This window comes from Cygnus atratus, chromosome 4 (assembly GCF_013377495.2).
Source record: "Cygnus atratus isolate AKBS03 ecotype Queensland, Australia chromosome 4, CAtr_DNAZoo_HiC_assembly, whole genome shotgun sequence".
NCBI classification, from domain to species: Eukaryota; Metazoa; Chordata; class Aves; order Anseriformes; family Anatidae; genus Cygnus; species Cygnus atratus.
In genome coordinates, this window is record NC_066365.1 from 2572766 (window position 1) to 2597175 (window position 24410).

Genomic DNA, 24410 nt, shown 5'->3' on the forward strand with positions numbered 1-24410 from the left:
GTTTTTATTTTTTCATCTTTTAACAGTGGTTAGCAATGCTAAGCAAATGTTTAGTGTCAGCAACTAAGAGTGCATTTTTCTTTTTTTCTTTTTTTTTTTTTTTTTGTCCTTGAGAAGAACATGCATCAGTTTGGTGTTCTCTCCCACTGAAACGCACTTTGATGACAAAAGCTTTTTCTTGGCTTGGATCAAAAATGAGTGTTTTAGGGAAGAATATGATCAAAGGATGCTTTGTTTTTTCATACATCACAAAGTTAGAATTAATCCCCTTTACCAGAACCATAGTAGAAAACATACATGCAAAAAAGAGGTATCAAAGACTGTCAAAATACGCGTCAATTAAGCATTTTGTGTTACAACAATCTAAGTGAGTTTCTAGAAGGCAGAAGGCAAAGAGAGAGAAAGTATGAATTAGGCAACCTGCTATTGTACCTCCTACAGATTTTATTGCAGACTTTTGCACAAAATAGAGTTGTTACCTGAAAGTAGTTATTTTCCAAAGTCAGTAAGTTATGAACTCAGAAAAAGGATGATATAGCACAAATGTAAATGGAAACACACACACACACAAAAAAAAATTGTTTTTCTCAAAGCAGAAAGGGGTTATGTTACTGGTTGAGCAGATCATTTCTGTCATCATCTAAGTGATTGAATAACTGAGATCTATGAGGAATTGTTGTTAGTATAGTGAATTAGAAATGAATGTTTTGGTTTCGAAGATTCCAAGTATCCTCATTTTTAATTTCCTAATTGTATTAAACGTAATTGTATTCGGTACAGATATTCACTGTAGTATAGATTTTTAAGCATCTTAATATTTAAGCATCTCATAACCTACTCCAGCTTTTAACTTTGGGACTTCATTGGGATTATATTGTGTAATATGAAAGCTCACTACCTTCATAAACAGTAACGAAATATGACCATTGATTCCCCAATCTAGGAGTTACTGATGTTGGCATATCAGTAGGATCAAGGTTTTGGAAAGCAGGAATCAGGCTGACTCGTGTTATGTTTGGAGGTGCTCTGTTTAGGCTGTGCCCAGGGGTACTCCACATTGTGTGCATTTTCAAGCTTTGTATCAGTTTGCAACAGTTCAGCACAACACTTTAAATATATGAAGATTTTAATTTAGCTATGAAAGTATACCAGTGTGTTCCATAAAAGAGAAATGTTAGAATATACTACTAGGAAGATCCTCCTGTTTCTTTGAGTTCATTCTCTTGTTGACACAGGCAGACAAAGTTTGTTGTTGTTTTGTGTTCTTTTAGACATGATTTTATTTGCAAGCTCATCGATCGTCATCTTAACAATTGAGCATCTGTCTCTGTTACTTTACTAAAAACGTCTTCCTTACACCAGTTTTATAATTGTTACAAACCCTCTCCTGATTTTAAGCATATATTTATACACAGATGCTGTATGTTCATTTATTATTGTATCAATATTGTCCCTTACAACTCTCCTCTATGGAGAGCATGGTTTATGATTTTTGTCTTTAGTGTTTATTTTTAGCCCCCTTAAATACTGTTTTGCCAAGATAAACTGACTTCGCTTCTGCAAGAAGGTAAGATGAGTAAGTGAATGGATAGCCTAGTATCAGTTTTCTCCTCATTATGGCTGTTTCAATCCCCATTTTGAACACAAGTGACCAGAACTGTGTACAACATACGAGGAGAGGTTTTACAGCTGTATGTAAGGACATCACTGTTACCCTATTTCAAATGCAGTCCAAGACTGTGGCAGCATCCTGCTGGTGATTCATTATGGACTGTCATCTTTTGATTATAACAACACAGTTTTTTTTTCTTTTTAGCTACTTCCTTCTATCAAACTATTGGTTGTACTGTGAGATCCTAAGTATGCAAGCACACACAGTTGCTTCTGTTACTTATCCTCTGGCTCATGCACTTCTTTCCGTGCGCTGTTAATGCCTCTTAATTTACTGTAAGTGGCAATTTCACTAAAGTATTCCTGCATTCTTAGATAACTGAAAATATTTTAGGAAAAAAAAAAATCTGCCATCTGATTAAGGTACATCTCTTCTACTGATAAGGTCCCTCCAACTCAGTAATACTCCTTCTACCAAAAGCATAGAAAGCAAACCAATCTGGCACATGGGTATACCTCTGTTGTGTTCTGACTTACCCTTTAAAGATCCTTTTCCCTTTTTAGCATTGGTGTATTCTCCTTTTATGTATAATTTATGTTGCAATTCTCAAATTGTTCTGAACTTCAGCCACAATTTTCCTTGCCAGTCAGTTCCTGTTTATTCATGTAGTTGTACTACGTACTCTTGACATCCTTAACTGATGTATGTCATCCTGCCAAATAAGCTGCTGCACTTCACTGTTATTTTCCAGTTATGATTGCTCTTCCACTGCCTACATTTTATTAATATAATAATTTGAATTGACAAACCTACTGCTTTAGTTCCTTCACCGTGCTGGTCAAGACCTCTTTCATTTCTGTACAAATATTTCAGTTATTCCTTTCTGACTTCTCCCTGTCAAGCTGCATTTAAGATGTGTATTTTCACTTCTGAAATCTCCTTTCCCATCTTGCTTTTTCTAACAGAGTCACTGGAGGTGAATTGTTTGAAGATATAGTTGCAAGAGAATATTACAGTGAAGCAGATGCCAGGTAAGTCTTTTAATTTTCTGATGTTGCCTTTCATTTTCCATTCATTTCTGATGTTGCCTTTCATATTCCAGCATAGGTACTTAAATCATGGTGTTTGGCATCAGTTAGATTAGCAGTCTATGAGACTCTTGGATTTCTCCTTGAGTTCTCTTAGTCTTTGAAAGAGGCACAGTTTGGGGTTTTGAGCTCAAGACTGTGTGGTGATGAACTCTATGACGTCTTGATGTCTGCAGATCTGAAGAAGCTAAAATTGGATCTAAATTTGATAAATCTGTGGAAACTAGTGATGTTGATTAAAAACTCTATCCAGTTTTCCTCTCTGCAAACTGGACATATAATTGCAGCAATCTTATCTAGGGATTCTTGTATTTACTGATCAAAATTTGAAATATATATTGGTCCTGACAGAAATTTTACATTAAATACCATTTTTGTTCTGGGTCCAGAAGTACTAATTTCCTCTTCATAATTAAACATTTTTTGTTGTGTTTCATCAATAAGCAATTATACTGTGCAGCTCATAGTCTGAGCTCAAATTTGAAATCTCTAGTAATTTGCTGCAAGTGCTTGTTGGAAAAACTTGAAGAATAAATTGCAGATTATCATAATTTGCATGCTGGCATAAAATATCAGGGGCATTTTTGCATCTCAGAATCTGTTTGCCTTCATACAATAATAAATCTTAAACATTGTGGTCAGTTGCTTTCCTAACACTACACTCTTCAGAGAAACTTTATCTCAGAGTAAATTTAAAGAATTTGTCATGTTTTTGTAAATTCATAGTCACACACCACCATTGATACACATTTAGCATGTATAATTTTCAGTTATTTCTTTATATTTGGAATTAATTGGCAGATGACTGGAAAGCATTAAGTGTCCCTAACAACACTGGTAAAATAATAATGAACAAAGAAGAAGAAGTTAATCTAAATATTAGGAAGCTTCCACGATTTATTACTCTAACTCATTTCTGGTGGAATGGTAGGAATGTCATTTCTGTAAGCATTTAACTGTAGAATAACACATGGCAAAACATGCTGTAGAAGAGCAAACAAGATCAGTAGTTTAGGTGGGGTGGAAGGAGACGAGCTATGTTTTTTTTTAAAAAAAAAAAAAAAAAAGCAGGGATTTTTGCCTGCTGTGATTCAGGCACAATTTCTAGTATTGATGCCAAAGGCCAGATGGTGTCACTGTGTTTTAAGATTATTGTGATTTAAAAGCAAAAACTGCAATTTTTTTTTTCTGTTCTAGTGTTATTGCATATTGGAAGTTGCTGTGCATATATATAATATATATATATGATATATATATGCATTTATATATTCAATAGAACTTGACCAAATAAGTGAAATTTCTAGTTATTATGCATCTCTATTTTTATATATTTATATATATATAGATGTGTGTGTATACATATATCTATATATATAGTGCATACATGTCTGTATATGTGTGAGTGTATGTATCCCTTCAGAAATAGTTAATGGACTTTAAAGATGCATATCCTAGGATTTTAATACTGGTCTGCTCCTGCAAGCCCTTACTCATGCAAGTAGTATTTACTCACATGAGCAGCTAGTTCGGTGAGTTGTGAACTACTCACATAAGAAACGGTTTTCAGGTTTGGGCTCCAGTTACTGATTTATCACCATTCCTTCTCAATTCCATGGCCAAAACATTTTGGATGAGCAGAATCAAATCCTTGGCCCATGACTACTATATATTACTTCACTATATATCACTGACTTCTGCCACAAGGATATCTTTAAAAAGGAAACCGAAAACATTTGTAAACTCTTGTGGTGCCGAAAAACATCTGAAAAAGTTCCAGTGCTATAAAAGATGAATATTCTAGTTGTGCTTTTTGGCATGGTACACTGGTCAAAACTTGCAAACCAGGGCATGGAAAAATAGGTGCTAATTCAATTATTTAAAGAGCCAAAAGAAAGCATTTGTCTCCATTTTTAATGTGGATTTCCATTCCATGTGTGACTCTTTACTAAACTATTGCTCAGCAGTACTTTAACTGAAATTGCATGCCACCTTTTTGAATGACTTGGCTTTATTCTGCTAATAGTTTTTAAGAAACCATTAGATTCACAATGATAAATGTTTTGCTTTTCCTTAGCTTTTGATTTTTTTCATCTGTTTTCTGTATATCATTTTACTTTTGAACATTTTCTTGTTGCAGCACTTGTAATGTTAACTTCATTGTAAAAATGTTCAAAAAAATATGAGAGATCACCAAATAATTTATTGTCTCCAGTTTATTTTTTGTATTGCAGTTTTTGGAAGCTGGAAGAAGCTTCCATACTGCTGAATGAAAACGCAGTCTAATGATTCTGTTTAATAGGTGTCTTATGTCCATGTTTAAATGTCTTTTTTTTTTTGGTTTGTGATTTTTTATTTTTATTTTAATTTTTGGCTGTGTTAGAGCTGGAAATATCTCAGTTTTTAACACTGTTTTGTTCCAGTCCAACGTACAATCAAGACTTGTCAGGAGATGTACAATTGTTTTTGTTCTTTATAATTTTTTTTAAGTTTTGTTTTATTTTGTATTTGATGTGATTATGTGCCTTTAAAATGTTCTCCCTTCCATTCTGCCCTTGTATCTTTGCAGTCATTGTATACAGCAGATTCTAGAAAGTGTTAATCATTGTCATCTAAATGGCATAGTTCACAGAGACCTGAAGGTCAGTATCTGGTGCCCATCAATTGGATAAGAGTTTTGTGGTTGTTTTTCTGCTGGGTAGGGGCAGAGGGCGGGTTGTCTGCGCTGTTCCCTTGCCTATCCTGCTCACCCTCCAAACAGCTAGACGAACACAAATAATTAATGCATGACGCCTCTTTCCAGTCTGCAAGTCTACAGGCCTAATATACATCATGGCAAAAGGGGGAATGGTTGCCAAAACGCTGTCTCTTTTCCACGGCTCTGGATTTATCCCATGCTGTCGAACACGTCTGGTATTTTATTAAGGGTGTCCGTGTATCGCTGTGCACGCACATGGAGGTGAACTTTGGCTGTGATGTATGTCAGCTTGCAGATTTACACACCACTTCTGTTCTGAGCCCTGGGTTGCAGTAGCACAACAGCCGGTCGCACACTGCTGCGTTAGAGTATGACGAACCCTCAGGCAAGTGATGCTAATTGCTGACTAAATTGGACCGCGAGAAGTTAATAATTTACCCAAAACACCTCGCTTCCAGTGGTTTTTTACCTCAGTGGCCGCTACAATTTCTGACGCCTCTGAGAGAGCTCGCAGAAAGCGGAGGCGGAACGACTAAAGATATCAAATCTTTAACGCGACCTCGACAGATTTTGATTGGCCGAATTTGTAAGCTTTGCCGAAGACTTTCCTTTAAAATGGTCCTTTTTATTAAAAAAAAAATAATAAAAAAATAAAAAAGAGGTCAGAGGAAGCCAACCGAGGCAGGTCCCCGGGGCCGGCAGGGTGCCTGAGGCCGTCGTGCTCTGAGGGGCGGCGGGGCAGGACGGGGGGCAGCGGCGCGGCTGGGGGAAAGCGGCGCCCCCCGCCCGGCCCCGGCCCCGGCCCCGGCCCCGGCCCCGGCCCCGGCCCCGGCCCCGGCCCCGGCCCCGGCCCCGGCCCCGGCCCCGGCCCCGGCCCCGGCCCCGCCGCCTCCGTGCCGGCGCCCGGCTGCGGGCGTGCGGACAGCGAGTGCACGCTTGGAACTAACACGCGCCCCTGGTGTTTGCATGCAGTCATTGCATTCAGCAGATCCTGGAGGCTGTGCTCCACTGCCATCAGATGGGCGTAGTCCATCGCGACCTCAAGGTGAGTGCTGCTGCCCCGCCGAGCCCTCCCCAGCCGGGGGCTCTGCCTGTCCCCGCCCCGGCGGCGCTCCGCCGTGCCTCAGCGCAGAGCAGCAAACCCTAACGAGCAGCCGCGATCGGTGGACGTGTAAACGGTGTTCTTGCCCTTTTTTTTTTTTTGGTTTTGTTGCCTTTCATTTATTGGTTCGCTTCACCTCCGAACGAGAACGAGCCTCTAGCGTTTGCTGGAGAAACTCCGCTAAAGGCTTACCAGTACCTCGCTGTCCAGATCTGGGCTGTGAAGCTCAGCCGTCTGAGCCTGCTGTCATCAGTTGTCAGGACCAGGGGAAACAGTAGTCACTTTCCATGCCTTTGGTGTATTCGCTGAATACACGGTGTTCCTTTCTGTCATCCAGAGATTTTGGGGCAGGGTATGGAGGGGGGAACTTTAACTCTCTCATCAGCATGATTGGAGCGCTTCTGGGACGCATGCTGGTGTTTGCACATCACATGTTTCAGTGAGGAAAGGCCTGCTGCTGCAAGATTGCTGTCACAAGACCTCTCTCTCCTCCGGATGACTGGGCTGTCAAACATGTTCAGAAAGCTGGAATTTCTACAGCATTCTCACCGTGATGGTCCTGAGAAGTCAAGTTCCTCCCAGACGAACACTGGTGACAGAAGCTTCAGACAGAAAGCTCCTGTGCTGAGAAGAGCATCACCTTTTTCTTAGCTGTGTACTCTTGCCTCCTGTGTTTAAAGCATGTTGGCATGCAAAGAAACAGTTAAACATCCTTTTCTTTTACTGGGAAGCTCAGAGAGGCAAGTTTGTCTCTCAAAGCTAGTAGTAAACTAGCCTCATGGATAAGGGAGAGGACTTTGGGCACTTGGGCTTCAAGATCTTAAGTAAAAGAAGACTTTCTTCTGAAAGCAAATGGAAATGCACTATCTGAAATACCAGATCCTTTACAAAGGCAGAAGAAAAATGGCTTGAGAGCTAAGGCAGTGAAACACACGCTAATTCTTTCTGGCACAGCTTCTCTGTCTCTTTATTTTTCTTCCAGAATGAGTTATAGGGAGCAGGAATTTCCTTCCAGGACAGGCGTTTTCTGGTGGTTAGTATTAATTTTTGGAGTCAGAATGCTGTCTTCTTTCTTGCCCTCCTTCACTCCCCAAAAAATAACTGTTACAGTCATTGCTTGAATTTATAAAAGTATGTGTCATGTATGATCATAAAGGGTTACACTTGGACAGCTTAGAGAGTGTGTTGGATTTCAGAGAGACATACAAAATCTTCAACCTGTTTTGCAATTCTGGATTTCCCCAGGTCACGGTTGTACAAAATGAGAATGACGAATCTCTATCCAGTCTGTAACTCTTGCATGGCAGGGAGCTGGATAACACGTACCAAGTCTAAATGAAAAGACATCAGATTTGTCCAGCTGCTCTGAGGGTTTCCTGTCCTCACTGCATATGCAGTATTATGCTTTTAGCATGAAAAGGAATAAAAAAAACTTGTTTGTAGCCTTGTAAACTGACTTTCAGGCTACACAATAAGGAATGCTTTCTAGTATGTTTCATACATTCACAAAAAATAACTTTTTCTTCGGAAATCTATTAAATGCAGCTGTTGCCTGCTCCAAACCGTGTGTGGATTTCTTATTCTGGCAAATCCAGGATGAATGGGAAACAGTGTGAGAAAAACTGTTTCTGCCAAGCTGTAGGTACCCAGTTGCATTTCTGAAAGTGAAAACTTAAGGAAACACAAAACCATCCTTCTTCACTTACTACTTTCTGGCAAAAGAAAAGTAAAAGAAGAGTGAAATGAAAGACTGTGGTAAAATTGCAGCAGAACTCTGTACAGAAAAGAAGATGCAAAGGCCCAAGAGCAGAACTACAATATGCAAAAGATGGTTATGGCCTGGCATGGATCTTTTAACTGCAAAACTCGATGGATTTTTTTCCAGTAATGCAGACCACAATTTGATGGCATGCTTGGGGATGTGGGTGGGCAACAAGTGGAGGAGATTTGAACAGTTGAACAATCTGCTTTTATTTAACTGACCTTTAAGTGTAATTTAGTAGCAAATGGGAGCTTTTGCAACCTCTTATGATCTGCAAAACTGTGTGTTGCTGCTCTTCTTGAAATCCGTGTGCAAGTCAGAATGGTGGTGGATCCTAGATCCAGAAAAAACTGACCTGTTAGTGGCAGCCTATCTTTAACAGATGGTGGAAGTGCACTTCTGTGTAGGAACTTCAGCTCTTGGCAATCGGCAGCATGGCTGCTTTTTTAAACTCTGTGCTTGCGACCCTCTTGCATTCCCCATGGAAGTTAAATTAAAAAACAAAAACAAAACCCCTAATTTTATTGCAGGGAAAAATACACAGAAATATATTACTTGATCTCTAAGAACAAAGATGTTTGGAAAAACAAAGTGTAAATCATGTTAATTTATTTGCAAGTAATTTCAATAGTTAACGTTGCCATTCTACATGCTTGACTGTAGCCAGTCTCCCGATAGTACGAGGTGACACTATTGAATCCAAAGTAGAATCTTGAACATCCCAGACTGGGCTATTAATGTTTTCCAAGTAATTGCAGTCATTCTAAGTTCATGCATGATAATTATCTGGTATGCCTTTTGTCGTCCAGAAGTGACAGCTGCGTGTTGTTTAAGGGCATAGTCTACACAACACTGTCCAAAAGGCTGTTGTCTTTGGCTTAGGAAAAAATCAGTAAATCTGCTTCATCTTCTGTTGAAACATATTCATCTCTGATGGTGGCGTTTCTCTAGAGCACTTTGGCAGATTAAAGATGTGTAGTGGAATTAAAAAAAAAAAAAAAGAAAAGAAAAAAAAAACAGCAAGAGAAAACACAGAACTACTATTTTGGATGGAGTCGTTTTGCTAAGTGCTTGGTAGAGCAGTACTGCTGTTTCAACCAAGAGGGTGAGGCATTTCACTGCTGTTGGATTGCCGAAGGTCACAAAAAATAAGATCATCCATTGTTGTAAGAGGTTTACATAAGTAGTGCATTCCAGGAAATAATTACTGTAAACTTCTCTCACCCCAGTAGAAAATATGTAAGAACATATGTGGCTGTATGTTGAAGTTAGTGTGATAAAACAGCAGGCAATGTGAAATTGCTTAAATCAGTATTGATAAACCTAGAGAAAAGTCCTGAGCTATTTGGTCAATGTCTGGTTAGGTAACCTCCCTGAAGTGGCTACTGATAATTGAAATGAATATAAAGATCATATTTGATTCCCAGAAACCTTAGTCTTGGTTTTGAAAAATTTGGAAATAGGAGATTAATCGTGTAATTGTTGATGAAAGGGTTTTAATGTGATTTTTTTCTGTGATATAGCAACTGTGGGCTGAGTGAGAGATGGTGTTTGTAAATTGCTGAAAAAATGTTCCTTTACAGTTCAGTGGGAAGGAAAAAAAGCACCTGTAAACTAAAGATTTTTGTCAAGGCCAGTTTTGTTGTTAATTAATAGAAGCGTTGGTTGATGTCTTGATTATGCTCAAGCATATTTGACACAAATGTGTTAAAGATAGCCTTTCCTCAAAGAAGCTTATAATCTTATGTGTTCCCAAGATCAGTACCTGCATGGGATTGACTGTAATCACATAAATAGTCCCTTGGAAGCATATATGATTGCTGCTGGGCTTAAAATGAAATATGTATTTAAGAATTTGCAAGATTGGTTCCCCAGTGCCAGACTGGATATGGTGAATTCCCTTGTGATAGAGCACTACAAAAACTGCTTCTGGAAAAGTCACAGCAATACCCTTGAATGAAAGGTCTTGATTAATGTATAACAAAACCTTTTTTTAAAAATAATGGATTAGGGAAAAAAAAAAAGAAAAAAAAAGAAATGTCGAGAAAATACTATAGAGGTCAATTTTCTGAAATCATCTGTTGCGTTCTGCAGTATTTTGTAGGTTTAAAAACTAAGGCTTCATAGAATAAAGTTGTCTTTGGATAATTCACATTTGAGGTATTTGCTAAAAGAGGTTAAAAGGATACATTATGAACACTAGAATGAACACCATTGTTAATGTTCAAATCCTTTACTTTTGATTCTGTAGGTATACTGTAGCATTTGATTTCAGATGTTACCATGTACTCTAAAAAAGCAAGGTGGGAACTTTTGCAGTCTTGTATTGTTATTTGTGGTAGGTTCTCTGCAAGCACAAATGTGGGTGTGATGTTTTTGCAGAAAGATTTGCACTGCAAATACACCTGCCCTCTAAATACAAATATGAAAATATGGCTGCTATTGCTATGCTGTCATGCAAAGCATGTTTATGTTCCGCAGCTGTAGATGCCTGATCCTGCTAACTGCGTAGGTCAGACTACTAATCAAAGAATATGTGTCTTTGGGGGATTTCAGCAGCGTTTTTCCAGTAGTGAGCTGTTAGGACTCTCTGAATTGTCCTATTAAAGAAAAAGGTATCATGATGCCATATGGCCATTCTGGCCTATATAATTCTCTGATAGATGTGCCCATTCGTCTTGCTGTCATATGGGGTCATGAAGGCTGTTTACAGGCCTGGTGGTTCTTCCCAGTAGGAATGGAAAGTACAATTTTTGTAATTCTACGGAGAAAATGCATGGTGTTTTTTTCATTTTCCACTGCTTTAAGTATTTGTTCTTTTCCAGACTACCTTAACTAAAGCCAGAAGGGAAAAACTGTTTAAAATATGTTTACTCATCTTTTCATCTCAATTTTTTTTTCTCTTTCTGAATAAAGCCTGAGAACTTACTTTTAGCTAGCAAATCCAAGGGAGCAGCAGTAAAACTGGCAGACTTTGGGTTGGCTATAGAAGTCCAAGGAGAACAACAGGCTTGGTTTGGTAAGTAAATATTTTTTATTTCTTACCATTTATTCAGTGTTGCCATTCAACCTTCCAAACCTCCCAGTTCTCACTTTAGTGTAAAGTCTGTAGCTGTGTGACTACTTGATTTGTAGCTTTAAGGGAGGGGTATTTTGTTCATAGTTCAATCAGCTGGCTAAACTTTAGATCTTTTTCTCCAGGAAGAACATTACCTGTAATTCTCACCAAATCAAACAGAGCTTGGCAGCAGACCTCATATGTTTAAAAAGCCAAAAACAAAAACAAAAAAACTACAGAAGTGACCCATAGCTACATTTCCAAATCTAAGAGCTCACTTAGACAAGAAGAAGCACTGCTTCATAACCTCTTCTTCATTGGCAAAGCTAATTCACCATCCTAAATGACACAAAATAAATTGGCAGAAGTATCTTCCGTTGGCACAGCTTTGTTCATACTAGAGATTTTGCAAGCACAGCAGTACTTTGTAAGGGATAGGATGCAGAGCAAATTTTTTTTTATTCATGCTTCTAGTGAATATATCTTTACAAAAGGCCCTTTTGCATGTAATCTAAATGCTTTTGATATTCGTTGACCCTGAAACTTATGTTTCCTGACTCTGGGCTTGTCCCAGCTTTTGTCTGCCTGTAAGTTTAACTAAGGCATAGGTATACAAAAGTCCCTTCGTCTTGACTTTCTTTTTCATATCTTCATATCTGTTTCTAAATATATATTCATATATATATTCATAGATGAAGGAAATACAAGTGTCAAGGTTGGGAAAGGAATGGCTGGTTTCCATCCCTCTGGAATGGTCTGGTGTTCTGGTGACTGAGTAACACTGCAAGCTAATACAGCTGCCCAATGATCAAAACATGTTGTCTGAACAGCTGTCTGTCAGTTGGAAATAATTGAAAAAATTATTATGAAGCATTTTGAAATTTGACTTGAATGAAAAAAAGAAACACACATGCGGTTTGTGAGTACCTGAAACTGTCAACCGTCATCCACATCCAAATCTTGCTGTGACAGTACAAATTATCTGCCCCAGCTGTTTATATTGTGGTCCTAGAGGTGACTGCCCCTTCAGACCTGCTAGTAAAGCTGTTCATGAAACTGTTCTTTGACACACGAAGTTGAAAATAACCTGGCTTATAAGAATGTTCAATAACTAATATAGAAGCATCTCATAGGGCAGATCATGGAGACCATGAATCCAGGAGGCAAGAGAGTGGTTAAACGTGTTTGGAACCTGGTGCAGCAGTCTGGAAAAGGTTTTCTGCCTGTAGCTTACAAATATATTTTGAAGCTGAGACTGGAGTTTCTCAGCCATTTTGGTGATTTTGAAAACTTTATCTTCATCTGGGATGGATCAAAAGCATGCTTACTTGATAGTGAAGGTCACAGAGGTGTATCAGAATGTGGAAACAAACTGTGTGTGCATGCAGCCACCAAAAGAGTACACGTTCCATGCTTCAGATCAGCTCACAAAACATTGGAAAGGGAGGGTTTATGCCCTCCTGGAGATAGCAACTCACGTGTAAACCAGATCTCTGGAATCGATACCTGGAGTAGTGTCCTGTACAGTGCTTCACTTCAGGGTATGAAAAAAGGATGAGGGATAGTGCATTTCTCTCTAGTCCCACTAAAATATTCCTTTTTGTTAATGATTAAAAAAAACTCTTATTACAGATTGTTAGAGTTAACAGGTGCCCAAAGGAAAAATGCAGGAAAAAATTAATACTGATCATTTTAAATAATAAGACACATAAATATAATGCTTCTGTCTCAAATACCACCCCCTTTGAACAGATATGGAGCACAAGTCAGAAGTCAATGTAAATCCAAGGAATGAAAAAATGTATGCATTTGTAGCAGCTACATATTCTCACTTACAGCAGCCAGGAAGTGCAGCTTAAAATTGAAAAAAGCGTTTGGGAGCTTGCTTGCAAAGCTTAGAATAAAAGCACAAAGGATTTTGTGCATGCGGTGTGTTAAGAGATTGAGTTTGAAATCTAGGATATATCTGCGTGCGGATGCACAGGCAGTACCGTTGGACATATGTTGGTAGTTTTATAAGCTAGCCTGTTGTTTTAAATCCCAGCCTTTATATAAATGGATTTCAATAATCCAGAAAAGACAGTGGAGATTGCTCTTGCACATTAACAAAATAGAGTAGTGCAAAAGGAGTTGAATAGAAATAAAACAAAATGCAAGTGATGTGTTAAAATGACTAAAACATCAGGAAAGCAGGAAGCTGCTCAAGGAAAATATCAGTAGAATGAACTTGACTTCAGGGCTGTTTTCTCCAGATGGTATGTCTGTATGGATGCAGACAATGCACAAGACTGCAACTCCCTGTAAAATCTTGCACTTTATTTTTTTGGTCAGTCGTTGCTTGTGGAGTGCTTGTTTCAGATTCGTAGCATCCTGAGGACTGCCATGCTGAACTTGGTAGAAAGGAGAGTGAGCAGATTGTCTTCAAAATACATATATGTAAGGAACAGAGAGGCTGGCAGCAAGATGATGGAAGGAAGTAGTCTGATGTGGCTCTTTTAAAATTTGCAATATTTCATAAAACGAGTTGGTTCTGTACCTGTTTTGGAACTTCCTCTGCAAAAGTTTTCCATAATGGTCTGTGTGCCTGCCTTCATCTTCTCATGACTGCTTTAGCAAGGCAAAAACATGATGTGCTCAGTGTTTTGAACTTTCTCTTGCTTCCTTCCAGAATATTTTTCTGCTTTCCAGTGGATTCTGCAGCACTTAGTGACTCATGGCATGCTCTGATTCTAATTATAGCTCTGCATCAGTATTTCTCTCTTTCTCTCCTTTTTTTTTTTCTCTCTTTTTGTGTGTGTGTATTCCTCTGGTGTGATGGTTACCTTCCATGGATGTGCACCAGCAGGAAACAAGCCATAAGTCTTTGCGTTTGGATACTACAGGGATATTTTCCCAGTTTGCATGTTATAAAGCAAACCTGCTTCTTGCCTGTTTGGAGGAACTGTTACTCTCTTTAGCAGAAACTCCCCACCCTCCTACCAGGTGTTGAATGTGATGGGAAGGTGTCTGAGAGGCTCCACTCTCTGTCTGGGACAGACTTGCTGGGACTCACTCAGTGGAAGGGCTGCAGTTTACTCACTGGTAGTTAGATTTAGTCCTAGTTACACCTTGTAGTAAACTAAGTCCAGCCTTGTAGATAGGACTAAAATACACTCCATTTAATTCATTTGAGCAGCTCCTCTGAATTTTTTTGGTAGTTGCATTAAATATAGGTTATATACAGTTACTCTTTCGATCCAGCTGTGCAGAAAAGAAAGATACTGCCCTTTATGTGCTCTCAGGTGCTTGCTCTTGCCCCTTGCTGCCTCCTTTTCCATGTCTTCTCACCAGGCTGTTCATTTGAATGTTTATTCTGGTGTCAAAGGCAGTTAACGTTAGCAAAGATAGACAGCCTAAACTGTTTAAACTAGCATGGTTTATTCTGCCAATTTATTTTGTAATCCTTGCATGAATGGCACTAAGAGGCCGTAACTCTAGCAAGGTGATGAAAGCATAGGACAGGTCTTCGAGCAGTAATCTCTTCTGCTGGTGTTTAAGATACATCTCCTTGTATTAATTTTAGTTTATGTAATGGGATTATAGTTAACCTTTGGTGCAGCTTTGACCTGAGACATGCTCACCATTTATGAAGTTAAATATATGTGTAATCTTCGCGTAAGAGGGTTTTGAGACTGTAAGCTATTTAAGGTTGAATAACATGCTATCTCATGTATGCATGCACCACCAAACAACACAAGGCACCCTGGGCCTCTGAAATACTTACATTGTGTGACAATAGGAATACATGGTGATACAGTGTTTTCTAGGTTACTGTACAGTCACAAAAAGTCTCCAGCTTTGCAAGTGGTTTTTTGTTTGTTTGTTTTTAGCTAAATTACTCCTATTAGCAATAGTTTTCTGAAAAATGCACTCATATTTATTTCTGACATGTTGTTTCTGATATGTGTAGACCCATTCTGTGTCCTTGTTGAGAGACAAAGTTAGCTAAGTTTCATATTTATTTTCACTATGAAGTTTAGTTTCAAGTGAGGTGTAATTATGTTTATGGAGCTATGGTAAGGTTGAAAGTCAATACAATTTTACAACTTAAATTAATACAAAAATATTAATGTACAGCACTACACCCAAGAAAAAATATGAAACCACTCTATTTAAAGCTACTTAGAGCATATATTTATTAGCTTCTCAAAGGAGCTTAAACTATGTTTCCTGTGTGATAGGACTCTAACAATTCATGGCTCTCATATCAGGAGACTGAGAAACACAAGCTTATTTTTCATAAAAATATTTTAGATAAATTCTCAGTAGAATACACAGAATGTGTTGCTCCATTTCCTCCTCCCACCCCAAAATGATTGCCAGCTGCAGGGCAAAGGCTTCCTTTTTCTGTAACTGTCCACTTTACATGTTATCACTGTCTTTCATGAGTTCCATTGCTTATCTTTCATTCAGCACAAATTTTTAGGAATACAATGTGGTATTTCAAAAATAAGATGTGGTCCTTCATTAAAGCCACAAAATACCTTTCAAGAATTTTCAAGCATTTATTTCAGGCAAAGAAAGACCAGATACACTGACAGAAATGGTACAGAATGTTACTGGTCTTTTAAGTTTTTACCAAGTCTACGTTTACACTTACATTTTTTATTTCTATTAAGAGAAGACAGCACTGCTGTCAATGAAAAAGGAAGGAAGAACATATAAATTTTAAAGGCTAGATGACTTCAGAGATGCTTTTGTGAACCTCTGTAAGGAGGTTTCCACAAGTGGCATGACTTCAAGGAAATGAGTGTTGCAATGGAAACATCTTATTAGGAGAAGCTATGCGAAATAGGAACAGCAAAGGCTGTAAGAAACATAGAATCATTATGGTTGGAAAAGACCTCCAAGATCATCTAGTCCAACCATTCCCCCAACCACCAAAAGAAGGCTGAAACCCAAGTTGGTTGTCTTCATACTGAGCAATAGCAAGTTGTGCTCTCCCGAAGGCATAATTTTTATAGTTTGGGGCTAGTTTAAAATAGACTAGATTAGGCTAGTGATTAAAAACAAACAAAAGCAAACCTCAGCGTTCACAGTTTTGGGCCTGCGTGGCATGCATTTTCTTTTTTTCAGTTAGTATCTCCAAGGGGATCACTCAGAGTTTCCCACACTCCCCCTGCTCCACTAACTTTTTTGACTTTGACCCCAAGCAGATGTATTTGCGTTTTACTACTGGACGTCTTGCTACAGCTCACAGTAACAGACAAGTCACAAAGGAAATGTTGTCAGCTATCCTGAAGCGCCTCTGGAAGCCTTCTAGTGTTGCACTGTCACCAGACCCCTGACACCACTGTTGAGTCTGGAGTGCTAGTGCAGATGGGTCACTCCACCAGATCTGGTGGCAGAAAGGGAATGGGCCAGGTCTGCATAACCATTCCTATTACTGTTCCTTCTAGGTGATTCGCCATAGAAAGGAAACTTTAAAATTAAGTGGTTGGTGCTGGATGATTTGGGAAAGTCCTGTGTATTGTGGGCTGACATTAAAATCACTTGCTTTTTGCGTTGCACGTACAGTTTTTTGAGAGTATTTCCCTTGCCTTATGACAGGCTTTGCTGGCACTCCAGGATACCTTTCTCCAGAGGTCTTACGAAAAGATCCCTATGGAAAACCTGTGGATATGTGGGCATGTGGTAAGGCATTATTCTGAAAGATGACATTTAGTGCACTGTAAAGTACTTTGAGGGAGAAAAGATATCCAGAATACCTTGTATTCAGCATCAGAAAATAGGTATTAGTTAAAATTTGATACTAATTGTTAGATGAAATCATCAGATATTTTGTTATTCTACCAGCTTTGTTTATTTTTGGATATTATTTGTGAAGATATGTTATCACTGCATTCTTTACAACGTCTGCACAACAGATTTTTAAAATACTAGCATGCACACAATGCCTAACAAGTTACAAAACATAACGATTCGTACATATGGTCTAAAAACTGATGTGACCAAGATACTCTAACTGCAGTTTTAAACTCTGAAGCTAAAGTTTTTGTTAAATGGAGTACAGACCAATTACTTTATCATCCAGTTCTTGAAACATTGTAATTTATGATACCAGCAAAGGGATAGCTACCTACCTAAGAACAAATGGTACCTTTCCTTCTTTTACTTCTACCCACACTTATTCGGTTGTATGTTTCTTTAGTCATAGTGAATCATCTCTGTAAAACTAGCAGGTGGACTTTTTAATTTCCTATCAAACATATTTATAGAGATAAACTGAGTTGCTGAAATTTTCTTTGCGTGAGATTAGTTAAAACAGAATCTTACAGCAGTACAATACTTGATAACACCAGAGGTTAAAAAGAGGCATTTTTATAGAACATCAATCATCATTGAAAAGTGCAAATCTATTTCTCCAGTTAACTAGACATTTTCAGTGTGTCAGATCTGATTTTGTGTCAGATTCATTCTTACCCACACTCTATCATCGGAGGTTATCATGTGAACCCCGCATTTACTCTTATACGCAGCAGTGTTTTTCAGGAGCTGGGGTGCTCCTATTGAGCTGTTTGTCTTACATGGTTGCCAGGTGCAAAATGATTTTTTGTTGTTTGTTTGTTTTTCTTGAAATCACTTAATACTACTATGATTTCTACAGGTGTCATTCTGTATATCCTCCTGGTGGGATATCCTCCTTTCTGGGATGAAGACCAGCACAGACTCTACCAGCAGATCAAGGCTGGTGCTTATGATGTATGTGCCATATTCTGTCTTCTAAATTATTTATTATCGCTCCTCTAAGTAGGAGCTTTCTAGAGTGAAAAGTGAAACTAGATTTATACTGTAATTTTTATTTTTATTTTTCGTACTGGCTATCGTTATGAGCCACTCAGTATAGTAAATGTCACTTTAGTAACATGAACATTATAAGGATGGGAATATCTATACTAAAATAGTTTCAGTTTCCCTATGGCTCCAAGCTTTCATTGTCTGGTCCTTGTATAAATCATAAAAGTTTATGTTATCCTGACAAGCCTGTTAAGACCTCTGCGCTTCTGATAAATATTTCTGAACTCCTAAAGGCCTGTTGTTTTCCTTATGGTTTATCACTTCAACCAATTAGTTATTTTAAATTGTTTCTAAGAAGTCTTAAGTCCTAAAGACTTAAAGAAGTCTTAAGTCCTAAGTACTCTTGTATCACCCACTTCTGCAAATATGAGTTGCTCAAAAATAATAGTTTCATTAACTGTATGTGTAGTCCAACAATAAGCATTATGACTGTTGATAAGCATCAGCTGATGATTTGGTGACGTTATGAATTTTGCAACATCATCCATTTATATTAAATTAAACAGACAGAAGGCCATTGGTGTTCATCTTTAAGTCATTTGTGAATGATGAAGAGGAAAAGAGTGAACCTTCTAATTTTCAAAAGCTCTTAGTTGAATCTAGTCTTGGAGAGTACTCACTGAAAGGTGATTGTTATGCTAGATATGTTATGCCTTTTAGTGGAAATGAATTTAGGGTCTGTCTAGTTTTCTTCCAACCAAACAAGGAATTATACAGTAATAAACAGGGTGACAGTGGGGAAATACGATTTCAGCTGAGAGGGCAAGAAATGAGTAAGTGCAGAGACTGAACTATACATCTGTGTTGCATATAACATAGTAAATACTTGTGAATACTGCATCTAGATTACAATTTGATACAAATTCCAATGGCCTAAGAATAAACATTTTTTTAGTACTGGGAAACAAAATGCTCAAGGTTGAGGTCTGTTCACAAAGGTATTTTAAGATGTACATATTTTTTATTCAATTTCCATTTGGGCAGATAGTTTGAGTACATATTTGTAAATATTTTGCTGAGCAGGGAGGTGGTAAATCTAATTAGAGTTCTGAATTTATACGCTATATACAGTTAGCATTAATACTGACATTGAAATAAAGCAAACAAGGAGTTTGAATAATAACGATTAATATTTTTGTCTTTATTAATAGTGAGATTAGTCTGCATTAGATTCAATATGGCCATATTCCTCTCAGTTGACTGTAGTCTGTTAATCTGTGTGCTGCTGTTAGTTTATCCTATGAATATCAGTTGGCATCGTGTTATTGTAAATATATAAATACTTTGCGTCTGAACCAAATCAATAAGAAGTCAAAACAGTAAAGGACAAAAGCATTACTTATAAATCTGGCTAATGCAATCTTTTATAATTGTGGAAAAACATTTTTTTCATTAGAACTAGACAGTAATATTACAGAACTAATATCAATAAATATATTTAGGTAAAATTGTGTAGTGATCATGCAAGATAATATACATGTACATTTTTTTTCTTAAGTTTCCCTCACCAGAATGGGATACAGTGACTCCTGAGGCAAAAGACCTTATCAATAAAATGCTCACTATCAACCCAGCGAAACGTATCACAGCATCAGAAGCACTAAAGCATCCATGGATCTGTGTAAGTAACTTCTGCACATTTAACAGAGTAACTTGATAGACAAATCAACTCATGGTATACTTCAGCATACAGTGGAGGTATTCAGAGGATAGTTTTTGTCCTTGTTTGTGCTGTTCTTTCGCAGCTATTTAAGTAGTAGAGTGCACAATTGTGATTATACTTATACAGTCAATAGTTTCGTACATTGAGCTCTCAGCCTCGAATAAGAAGTTTTGTGGAAGCTAACTTCTTTGCCTTGAATTTGTGATGCAGATGGTCACTAGCATAATTAGAAAGTTATTTTAAATTCTGCAGGAAAAAAAATGTACAAGAAAGTAACTTTCAGTTGCATAATGCTTTACATCGTTTTCCTATAACCATTACAATGAACATGAAATTTAAAGGCAGGAAACTAATGGACTTTTTGTAAGTCAATTTACTGTTAACAGAGGTAGACTGTGTTACTGGATTCAGGACCACTTTCCAATTCTCAGTATATTTTACACTTTGACTTTACAGGCAGTCTGGGCTGATAGTTTGAAAGTCACAGTGAGGTGTACAGTTGGTTGCCAAGCCTTTATTCATTTCAGTAGGCTGCATTACCTTGCCTGTAAGATTGTGATGCAGATTAAGTTGGGTTACAGAGAAAATGTAGGTACTGCTGAATTTTCTCTGAAATATTTCCTGCTTCTGTACCTCACCTAATATCATTAATGTTGAAGAAAATCAACCCTCTTGTTTTAAAACATATTTTCAGGAACTATACTTTAGTATATTATTTTGAGTATGTTTATACTGTGTAACCCAAGTTCTAAGATTTAGTGTTCTTCTTAGTCCTTATTAAGGAAACTGTGAAAAAATGATTTATTTCAAGAGGACGTTACACATAGGAAAGACTGGGTAAAAAGAGACCTTGAGGTTTTTGTTGATTTGGAAATTTACCAGATGTATCAAAGCCTGCAGAAAGCAATATTCACGTAGGGTAGAAATTGAAGGCTCAACCTGGGACCACATGAGTCAGAATATGTATGTTGTAGAGTAAATAAAAAGCTACATGTCTGTCTGAGTGCACTAAAATAAGTCTTTTCTTCTTCCCTTAGCAACGTTCTACTGTTGCCTCTATGATGCACAGACAAGAGACTGTAGATTGCTTGAAGAAATTCAATGCAAGACGAAAACTAAAGGTAAGAATGAAAACTTCTGCAAGGGTGAGTAGATAATTTTGGAAAGACAAAAGTGTAATTTGGCTTGTGGTCCGTGTATAAAATAAATGGACCCCAAGGGAATTTTTCTTGAATATTCCTATCATGAACTATTGGATAGATGAGCAGCTTTTGAGTGTGAGGTTCTTAACTTTTAATGAAAGAGAATAGAACATATTTTCATGTGAGCCGTGATACTAAGCATTAAGAAGTATGCAATGCTGGAATTGATATATCCTTTTGCAAATCTAATTGTCTTTCTAACCAATTACAAAGAAATGTTTTAAGAAAGAAAATTTAAAATTAGTATTGCATAGTTTTGTTGGATTCAAAATCACATCAATCACCTTCATTTATACACATTAAAAATATTTTTTGAAGGAAAATGACTTAGGTTGTTCTTCTAGGTTATCATGTATTTTCTTCTGACCAGACAGCGTAACTTTGCAAATGTGAGCTTTTCTAATTAGCACATTACAAATAATAAACTTGTCTTCCTACCAAAAAAAATAAAAGAATCTAAGCAAGTGAGTGAAGTCTGTTTTATATTCAGCAATGTATTATGCTGTGCCTGTGAATACTCATGTTTTGGGCATTATATACTCACAGTCTGTAACTATGTGAGATTACCAGGATGGCTAGTAGATGCGTAATTAAAATTAGATTATAATTTATGCTCTCACACCATCATGAATGACAGTTAATGCTCAGACAATCCATTCTTTCAGGGTTAATTAAGCAGTTTATGTAATGCATGCTTGTTTACTTTTTTTCCTGTTGTGTTCACATTCAATATTTTAAACAAGTGTGTTGCTAATTTGAGAATATGTATGTATACACAGGGGGCCATTTTGACAACTATGCTGGCTACCAGAAATTTCTCAGGTATGTTCATTGAGTTCCAGATTCATAGAGTTTTTATATTTTGATGTCTGCAATAACTAAGGTGTAATTAGGATTTATTAGTACACAAAGATCTTTGTTATTAAGGAACATATAAACATGATCTATCTCACATTTTTTTTTCCTTTGCAGAAACAAGCAAGAGAATTTAAGCTATTTGGGCTAAATAGAATCACTTGTAGCAGACATCAGTGGTGTAATTTTTCAGTAGAATGTGGGTTCCTTCTTTTTACATGTTTAGTGCTATCTGTTGAAAGACAGATGGAATTTTCCTGTCTTATTTTGGTGGAGGAAAATCGAAAATAATACATATAATTCCCTATGAGTAAGTATGGTCAAACAACAGTCAAGAAGTCACTTTTCTATATGTGAAATCTCATTCGAGAACTTTATTGCATCTTGCATTTAAAAAACAAACAAATAAAAAAGCAACGTCCATTCCTTATTGCTTTGCTAAGAAGTAAGAAATGTACTAAAATTGGTCCATCTTTTCCCTGTCTTCTGTTGCCTAGTTTGTTATAATGAGATGTTTCCTCTTTATGAAATAATTTTGTAGTGAGTGTACCTGGAGATTTAGATCTTTATATTAAATAAATTTTAATAGCAAAAACTAGAATATGTTTGCTGTTAGTAGAGTTAGAATTGTCCTCAGTAGCAGTATGGCTGGAACTATGATGCTATGCTGAATTTTTCGTTTTGCCATTTGAGATCCTAAGGGCAGAGTTGAAAAGAATGCCAAATTTAAAAATCAGTAATATTACGTATCCTCCTACTCTGGTGATGTAACTGTTGGAGCGTAACTTAATTTATAGACAAAAACATGATAGTGCTTTGGGCATGTTTTGAATAATAATAAGCTCTGAATAATCCAAAATAAATAATCATGAATGCAAAAACAATTTGTTCAATTTGCATAGTACTTGAAATACACGTTCTTTCTTAGTTAGGTTCCTATATTTAATATATACATTCAACACAGATTACATTTATGTAAATTTCATTGGGTTAAGGCTTAATGAATTGCCAACATCTTTCAGTTCATTTTCAAGGTGGGAATGCTGTTGGCTGCATATTTTGTAAAACTTAGTTATTTTTAAATATCAAACAAATACATCATTTTTCATCACTTTTCATACCTGTCACTGTCTGTATATGTAAGAGTCAGTTCCAACTTTCATGAAGGAAAAATGCTGAAGTCATTTTAAAATGTGATTTTGGCATGAAAAGCAAACAGGGTTTTGGCTTTTTTTTTCTTGAATTTTTTCACCTTTCATCTCTGTTTTACACCATAATGACCCCATAGTATCCGTTGATGGCATTTTATTTTTCAAGTTGTTTATTCATTGTATTTCATTGCAAAGCATGCTTTTGAAGGTCATTTGTCCATAACAATGTGGTTATAAAAGTGTTTTATTTTCCTTTTTCTTTCTTCCTTTTATGTGGAATGTATATTTCTTGTGAGGTAAGACCCTCAGCACGTGAAAGGAACATCTTTTTTCTCTTCAAAATTGCTGTTTGCCCTAAATCACTTTAATTTCTTCATGTTGTCACAACGCCATTTCTCTTTAGTCTGCTTTCTGGCTTATTAGCACTGCCTTAGGTTTTATTTATAGCTATTGCTTGTAGTTGCAAGAAATCTTTCATTGTGGGCTTAATTTAGAATATGCTAATTGCTTCGCTACTGCAAATTATTTAAATATTTGATTTGTATGCAGTATCTGTGCTTAGAGAAAGATGAATTAAAATATAAAATGAAAATAAAAATAAAAAAGCATTCCAAGCCAAAAACAACAATTGCAAAGGCAGCTGAGTATGAAATATGTCCTATAACATAAAATACTGCATAATAATCCGTACCAGGCACATTTTAAAGGACATGCTGGCAGTGCCATAAACACAATACTTGTAGTTACTGCTTTTGGTGCCTTCATTTTACTGGCTTTTATTTAATTTTTTACATATAACATGTAATGTTGGTTAAGCATTGAAAGAACTCAGAAGTTTTATGCATAACTGTAGTCAAAGAACCTAGTTTGTTATGAACAGCAGACTATAAGAGTTAATGTATGTTTTCCCATAATTTTATAAGCTATAATGGTATAAAACAGGCTTCGAAAGCAATGAACTTCTGGGTTTTTTGGCCATAGGTTGTAGAAATATCTCCTCCCCTTTGCTTTCCCTAAATGAATTTCTGGAGTGCCTGGAATGTAAGATCTAAGGCTGTGTTGTATCAGGTCCTTCAAGCACACATTACAGCAGTATGTATCCTATCCCCCCAAATTTTTGTAAGGCACTTTATTTTAAATATTAATTCACATGCTTCTGTAAGTAAAAAAAAAAATATACACTGTTCTTGTTGCATAATGCAGGCAAATATATTGCTCTTAATTTTAGTTGGAAATCACGGCCCTTGTGAGAGTTTTAACAGCAGTCTTTGCTGATGTCTGTAGTTTATAAAATGCATTTGGAGGGGTGATGTATCCATGAAATTATAAACGGTAATCTGGCTTCATCATCCAGTTCTTTTTTTTTTTTTTTAATGTAAACAGCA

At 37.0% G+C, this 24410-nt stretch overlaps 1 protein-coding gene across 8 annotated transcripts in view; it reads left to right on the top strand.

Annotated features, from left to right (window-relative positions):
* Positions 1-24410, top strand: part of CAMK2D (calcium/calmodulin dependent protein kinase II delta) — a 167102-nt gene that overhangs the window by 103170 nt on the left and 39522 nt on the right. For 5 of the 8 annotated variants that reach the window (XM_050710179.1, XM_035546004.2, XM_035546014.1 and 2 more), the window contains exons 5-12: positions 2578-2643; positions 5267-5339; positions 11176-11278; positions 16907-16990; positions 17964-18058; positions 19653-19775; positions 20855-20938; positions 21799-21841. In XM_050710179.1, coding sequence (XP_050566136.1) covers positions 2578-2643; positions 5267-5339; positions 11176-11278; positions 16907-16990; positions 17964-18058; positions 19653-19775; positions 20855-20938; positions 21799-21841 — 671 coding nt within the window. Of the gene's footprint in view, positions 1-2577; positions 2644-5266; positions 5340-6367; positions 6441-11175; positions 11279-16657; positions 16721-16906; positions 16991-17963; positions 18059-19652; positions 19776-20854; positions 20939-21798; positions 21842-24410 lie in introns of those variants that run through there. The other 3 variants (XM_050710180.1, XM_050710181.1, XM_050710182.1) reach the window with 3 other exon arrangements.